The 7,182-nt window shown below is 55.6% G+C and overlaps 2 protein-coding genes across 2 annotated transcripts; one reads left to right on the top strand and one right to left on the bottom strand.

The window, feature by feature from the left end:
- Positions 1-1,125: 1,125 nt before the first annotated feature.
- Positions 1,126-2,115, bottom strand: ZBTB8B (zinc finger and BTB domain containing 8B; the record flags this gene model as incomplete). Its single annotated transcript, XM_079546183.1, has 1 exon — positions 1,126-2,115. One exon carries the CDS (start codon positions 2,113-2,115, stop codon positions 1,126-1,128), a length of 990 nt encoding a protein of 329 aa, XP_079402309.1.
- Positions 2,116-2,388: 273 nt separating this feature from the next.
- On the top strand, positions 2,389-6,880 carry BSDC1 (BSD domain containing 1; the record flags this gene model as incomplete). Its single annotated transcript, XM_079546163.1, has 11 exons — positions 2,389-2,399; positions 2,536-2,596; positions 3,031-3,147; positions 3,635-3,802; positions 3,910-3,964; positions 4,594-4,709; positions 4,999-5,067; positions 5,247-5,328; positions 5,521-6,054; positions 6,452-6,555; positions 6,848-6,880. The coding sequence occupies 11 exons, from the start codon at positions 2,389-2,391 to the stop codon at positions 6,878-6,880; spliced, it is 1,350 nt and encodes a 449-aa protein (XP_079402289.1).
- Positions 6,881-7,182: the final 302 nt, after the last annotated feature.

Genomic DNA, 7,182 nt, shown 5'->3' with positions numbered 1-7,182 from the left:
ATCCAAAGATTGAAGGAAAGGCAAACAAGTAAGCAAACTGTGTTAGAAGCTCTCACTTGGCTACACGTCACAAACCACAAGGTGATGCTGTGACTGCACGCTGTTCTGTAACTCACTCTTTTGTTGACACTAAGACTGGATGTGTGACTTTACCAGGGTTATTACCTACAAGCACTGGGGGAATATATTGTTTTTATTGGTTTTAAGATCAGACTTGCGTACTTGAACTAGAAATAACAAGAATGTGAGAGCTTGCTATCCAGAACAGAACACTCCATGAAAGATCTCCTCTGTGCTGCCTGCGCTGCTACTCCATCTGCCATATCCTGAGCAGTTCTGTCACTCGCAGCGTGCTGTCAGCTGCTTCCCTTCTTCGTAAGACAGTTTGGACGAGGTCAGTTGTTTGCTAACATTACAAGCAGGTAAAATGCCCAAATCCTTTGAGTCCATTTCAGCAGAAATGCTTAAGCACCTTCTTCTCCGGGTCCCTGACACTGCTGCTAGGAGACACTGCTGCCAGCGCGGGACGTCCCATGGGCACAGGCCTGTGAAAGCAGCAGCACCTCAGGTGACCAGCAGATGAAAAACGATTCTGCCTCTGGAAGTAAAAGTTAAGTCTTTATGCAATAGCACAGGTTAAAAATAGCACAGGTTCCTAAAAGACATTCATGGTAACATATTGCTGAACAACTGATTTCTGTCTTTTTGAAGGTGAAAGTAACAGCAAATGGACTCCTGCTCTGCAGCTGATTAACTGGAAGGAGCTCCATGGAATAAGCTAACGTTGGTGTAGCAGAGGGTACAGAACACTCCTCCTGGAGAAGCCCAACTTATCTTCCCATTTCTGCTGCTAAAAAAAATAACCTTCTCACAATTCCAGTGTTTCAAATTTGCCTGCCATTCAACAAGGTCCCAAATGAGAACGTTTAGAGGGTCACCAACACCAAGCTCCAGAACTTGTTTCAAAGAGACTGTGGAACCTATTACAAATACTTACCTTCCAAATGCTGCACTGAATAAATGCGTACAGCTTTCATTTGAAGTCCAGAACAACAGTTTATTTCACTATGGCATAATATTCAGCAACGTATTCCTGAACAAGAAAGAGTAACAGAGGTCACACGACTACGCGGTTTCCTCACCAATCGCAACGACTGACCCTCGAGTCCTCTCACCTGCGTCCTCACCATACCAGTCGCTGTGAATGTCCATCATGGAGCTCACGGCCACCCCCGCATCCTCTGGCCTACCCTCAAAGCCCCGAACAAAGTGATGAACTACGTCATCCTTCCTCTGAGCCGAGCTGTTGCGCAGCAAGGCCTCTAGGAACTGCTTCATGTGGTAGTTATTGCAGGCCAGGTCCATCGCCTGCCCTCCGTGCAGCCCCTCGTCCACCTGCTCCAGAGACAGCGCAGGCGGGTACTGCTGCAGCCGCCCACCCACGTCCACCTCTACCTCGTCCGCATCGAACTCGACCTTGGGCTCCACCCCCTTGGGCAGGGAAGAGTTGGCGTCGTCCGGGGAGTCGCTGCCCCCGGGGTCCCTCACCACCAGCTCCAGGGGATGGCAGCTGCTGCACTCTCCGCACGGAGGGTCGCTCTGGCAGCCCGCCATCCTCTCCTTTTCCCGCGGGGCTGAGGTGCCGCTCTGCCCCTTGGTGCTGTGCGAGGGGCCCTCTCTCGCTGAGCCTCCGCTCCCACTGTCAGCCTGGTAGAAAGCGGCTTCCCTCTCTATTTTCCTGCAAATATCCAGCGAGGACCTAATGTAGGCCTTGCAGAAGTTGACCACGTCCATCATTTGCAGGTAGCTCGCTGCAGACATGACCTCGATGACGTTCTCCCCGCAGAGATCCAACTTCCCCGAGTAAAGGAAATCCAGGATGATGGAGAAGGCCTCCGAGGTGACGATGTCCAGGGAGGCCGTGCTGTGCCGCCCGCTGTCCTGTATGTAATGAATCAGCAGGGCCCTGAAGTAGCCGCTGTTGGCAAACAGAATGTTTTTGTGCGCTTTGAAGATCCTCCCCTCCACGATGATGCTGCAGTCACAGAAGAAATCCCTCTTGCGCTGCTCGTTGAGCTCCCCCAGGAGCTTCGTGTAGTACGACTGCATCTCCATGGCCGCGGCTGCTGCGGGCGGAGGGAGAAGGAACCGTCAGAAGGAACCGCAGAGCAGAACTCTCCCAGCGCCGACCCGACCCGACCCGACCCGACCCGACCCGACCCGACCCGGCCACCCCGCTCCGCCGCCCCGCTCACCTCCCCGCGCCGCTCCCCGCCCCGCCGGGCCCTCCCGGAAGCAGGAAGTGGCGCTGCCGGAAGTCACCCCTCCACGGAAGGCGGGACTGAGAGGTGAGGGGTCGGTAAATATTGGTGACGTCACGCCGCCAAGATGGCGGAAGGGTGAGCGCGGCGTTACGGCGGAGCGGCCGGGCGGGGTCGGGCCTCGGGGGCAGCGGGACGGACGGCGCCGGTGGGCCGGGAGCGGGGGACGGGGGGGCTTGGGGTCGGGCCGGCTGACGTGCGTGTGCTCTGACAGGGAGGACGCGGGCTGGTGGCGGAGCTGGCTGCAGCAGAGTTACCAGGCCGTTAAGGAGAAGGTAAAGCGGCCCCGAGGCCTCGGGGAACGGCTGGGAGCGGGGGTTGGCGGCGGGGGAGGTGAAGGCGGCGGCGGAGGCGGGGGAGCCGGGATCGGCAGCTCCTGGAGCCGGGCGGGTCGGTGCCCGCAGCATTGCGTCCTGATGAGTGACGGTGCTGCTGATGTTAATTATACAGGACTCGTTGCGTGGCTTTTCCACACCTGTTTTTCTTTTCCTGTTTTTTGTTTTTCAGCTTTTAACTCAAAAAATACTCTGATGTGTTTTGTGTATGGCTGTTTCCCATTGTTATTCTGATTACTGCAGTTTTTCCCCTTGCACGGGTCGGGGTAAAGGCACCTTGCAATTCGTTTCTGTGTGTTTGAGGTGTTCCCAGAGCTACCAGAGTTTTGTGAGAGACCAGAAGATTAGGCAGTCTGTTTGTTGTCTCCCTGCAGTCCACAGAAGCTTTAGAATTCATGAAACGGGACCTGGCTGAGTTCACTCAAGTTGTGCAGCATGATACAGCCTGCACGATCGCTGCTACGGCCAGCGTGGTCAAGGACAAACTGGCAGTGAGTATCAGAGCTGAGTTCTTGCTGTGGAAAGCAGAATGGGGTGAATAAGACATACCTGCAGCTGGTGCATCCCTCCTGTCCCTGAGGACACAATCCTCCCCTTGTAGATTTAGTGCCGAGTGGGATTTTCTCACTGTAATGATGAAGAAGCTTTGGGGATCAGTGAGGGAAGCTTAGCAGTGCTTTCTTGCTGTCCATGTGCTGTGCAGGCAGGTTACTGGCAGCATTACCATGGTGTGACATCAGACCTTTGCACGGCTGTTTCTGTGCCAGTCTCTGAGCCCAGCTCCCTTTCCTCTCAAAGCCCAGACTCTGTTTCCAAGCAACCCACTGTGAAGGACAGCCTGCCCCACCACCACGTGGGGACAGTGACTGCCAGCACACCCTTTGCCCAGCCCTGGCCACAAGTCATCTCAGTTTTTGGAGGGAGAGAAATCCTGCTTCAGGCACCATTCCTTACACTCTGTCACCGTTTTTCTTCAAGAGGACAGAAGCTTCTGGTGCAACTGAAAAGGTGAGGAAGGGGATCTCTGACTTCCTGGGTGTCATCTCAGACACTTTTGCTCCTTCACCAGACAAGACCATCGACTGCGATGTCATAACGCTGATGGCAACACCCACAGGTACCACAGAGCCCTATGACAGTGCGAAGGTGAGTGCCCCAGCTCTCGGCTTCCCCTCAGCGCTGATCCTAGGCTGTCCTTGCCTGTCCTGCACTCCCCTCCACTGATGCTCCTTCACATATGTGCTCTCCTCCAGGCTCGCCTCTACAGCCTCCAGTCAGACCCAGCCACCTACTGCAACGAACCTGACGGTACGGAGCCCTGGCAGCTCTGCTGAAAAAAGCTGCTCTGGTGTGGGGTCTGCGGGCCGTCCTGAACTGTGCAGAACCTTTCGGCAGGGGGTCTGTGGGCTGAGTGTAGGCAAGGGCACTGTGGTGGGAAGCAGGCCCATCTGTTGCCTTGAGGACTAGCTTAGATCGAGTTTTCTGGGTTGGTTTAAACAGCTTCTGCAGCTGCTGCTGTCCTACAGGTGGGCGCAGAGATCGGAGTCTCGTCTCCCCTGAGGCTGGGATCTGTCACACAGCTGTGAGCAGCAGCGCTGCTCCTTTCCTCTGGGAACAGGCAGCGTATGGCAGATGGGGGGGAGTGTGTGCAGCCCTCCAGGCCTTGGCTGCTTTTGGCTAGAAGATGCTATTCCTCCCTTCCCTGGTTTCTCTGCTTCGACTGCACGCTGCTTGTGAATCCCCTCCTGCTTGTGTGGGGTTTGATGCCACAGGAAGGTGTGCTCATCTCAGGGCTGCATGTCTTGTGGTATTCCTGCCTTTCCTTGCCCGACCATTGCTCACCTCATCTCATCGGGAGCATCTTTCCAAAGAAACTTCCTGAAACTTTGTGCCTTGTTTATGCCAGAGATTGTTATCTCTCTTCTTGTCCTGTGCAGGCCCTGCTGAGCTTCTTGAAGCCTGGCTCTCCCAGTTTAGCCTGGAAGAGAAGAAAGGGGAGATCGCAGAACTGCTGGCAACCAGCCCTTCCATCCGGGCTCTCTACACTAAAATGGTAACGGCCTTTATTACTGTAGCAGGAAGGTTCTGATCTGGGTTATGATTCCCATCTGAGCCCTGAGGAGTTGGTGGCAGAAAGGATTGTAGTTGCACGTCGTATTTCTGCCCCCACTTGTTTTTCATGGTCCCGGATCAGAAGTTCTCTGGCTGTCTGATGTCTGAGCATCTGTTGGTGTGCACCTCGCGCTTTGTCCCAGCTCTGTGTGCCTGGGAGGCTGGTGCCCTGTGCAGCTTACAGTGGTTCTTGAAAGGCTCGTGACCTTCCCTTCCTGTGCTGTTTCCAGGTCCCTGCGGCTGTCTCCCACTTGGAGTTCTGGCAGCGCTACTTCTACAAAGTGCATCGCCTGGAGCAGGTGGGTGGGCAGGTGGGGGTGGCACTGCAGCAGAGCGCTGCTGGGGCAGGCTGAAGAGTGGAAGGTTCATTCCTGGAAGAGCAGGGCTTGGCTGCCTTCTGTGTCCCTGACGTTGCTGATGTTCCTGGGGGAAGAAAGGTCCAGGACGCGAGCAGCTGCTGATGCTGAGTTCCCTGCAGGATGAAGTCCGGAGGGAGGCCCTGAAGCAGCGCGCGGAGCAGAGCATTCACCAAGAGGAGCCGGGCTGGGAAGAGGATGAAGGTGGGTTAGATGGTGGAGGGGGTTCTGTGGGCAGCCTTGTGCAGCCGTCAGCAGTCTGTGTTAGAGAAGGTGGCAGCTCCTCCTTGCTCCCACCAGTTCAGCTCCTGGCCCAGCTTTATCCAGAACTGCTGTGCTGTCAGTTGCTGCTGCACTCGCTGAAACATCTCTTGCTTCTCTTCTGCCTTCTTACAGAGGAGTTCTTGGGGATGTCACCCCTGCCTTGTGCGAACGTGAAATTTCCACAAGCAGCAGAGAAAGCATCTGCTCCTGCAGCCCTGGAGGGGAGCCACCCTTCTGTTCACAAGGGACCCTCGGAGGAAAGCTGGGCCATCCTCCCTCCTGAGCTGGCCCCAGCAGAGGGGAGCCCCTCTGAGAGCAGCGAGAGCGTTTCCCTCATGACTCAGATTGCAAACCCTGCCTCTGTGCCTGCCGTGCAGCTACAGACTGGAGTGCAGCCATCTGGGGACAGAGTGCTCTCCCAGAGGCTGCTGGAGGCCACCTCAGAGGAGCAGAACCCGCTGCCAAAGGCCCCCGAACCGGGGCGTCCCTCTGCGCAGCAGCCAGCAGCGCGCTCAGAGCAGCCGGCTGTGAGTGGGGCCAAAGAGGTGGAGAGCAAAGCCCAAGGCAGGACAGAGACTCTGAAAGAGGAAGGACCAGCAGATCTACGGATCTTTGAGCTGAACTCTGACAGTGGGAAGTCCACCCCTTCCAACAACGGCAAGAAAGGTGGGTGTGGACCAGCCTGGCAACCTGCTGTGTGGCAGCTTTTGAGGAAGGGGCTCAGAATGGAAAGCAGGGTGCGGAATCTTGGGCTTGGAGCTCTGATGCTGGTCGTGCAGATAATGGGGTCAGTTGAGCCTTTTGACAAAACATTAAGACCAGGTAACATCCTAATTGACCCACAGATTTTCTGCTGTGCAGATCTCTGTCCCGGCCCGTTGTTCCCTGAATTGCTGTCTGGAACATACGAAAAGCCAAGCCCGGGTTCTTTGCTTTGGTGATAATGGAGGGAAGAGAAAAGGAATCAAAAGTGTCTGCTGAGCAGAGCAGCTTTTGCTTTGGCCAGAGTGCCTGGAGAGCAGATGCAGCCCGGGTGGCTCAGCTGTGGTGTTTGTGGTTCCAGGTTCCAGCACGGATATCAGCGAGGACTGGGAGAAGGACTTTGATTTGGATATGACTGAAGAGGAGGTGCAGCTGGCGTTGTCGAAGGTGGAGGTGTCTGGGGAGGTGAGTTGGGGCTGGCAGTCACTCAGATGGGGGAGAGCTCTGCTCCCAGAGGGCGCCAACATTTCAGCTCTGCAGGGACCTGGGGATCAGGATGAGCTGGAGCAGAGGGTGGCGTCCAGATGTGCTCAGCGAGGGAGGAGTGTTCCCCAGGGAGAGCTCAGCAAACAGATCCCTGCTGTCCGGACGTGGAGCTGGGGGTTGTGTCAGGCTCGGGTGCCCTGGGCAGGAGGATTTCTCAGCAGATGGCTGCTGAGTTGCAGAAACAATTGAGGGATGTTATTCTTGTTTGCAGCTGGAAGATGAAGAGTGGGAAGACTGGGAATAAAGCAACGGCTTCCAGCTTATCACAGGCTCATTTCCACCATCGAATGTGAATTAAATCACGGACCGGCTATTCCTTTGTGTGTAACTGTGCTGGGGATTGCAGCTCCTGGCTGAAGGAGTTTTACTCCTGCTAAATCCTGTGGGCAACTCAAACGACCCCTTCAGACCCAGAGGAGGGGGGAAGAAGTGGGAATTTGCTCGTACACTTTAAGCTGCTGGGGAGCTCATCTTCTGAGGAGGTCTGAGAGAGTGGCGAGGCCAAAACTGACAGCCCCAAAAGCGTCAGGTGGAGGCAGATGCAAT

Source organism: Tetrao urogallus, assembly GCF_951394365.1.
Source record: "Tetrao urogallus genome assembly, chromosome: 23".
Taxonomy (NCBI): Eukaryota; Metazoa; Chordata; class Aves; order Galliformes; family Phasianidae; genus Tetrao; species Tetrao urogallus.
Note: the sequence above shows the minus strand (reverse complement) of the source record. Positions and strands in the feature narration are given on the sequence as shown.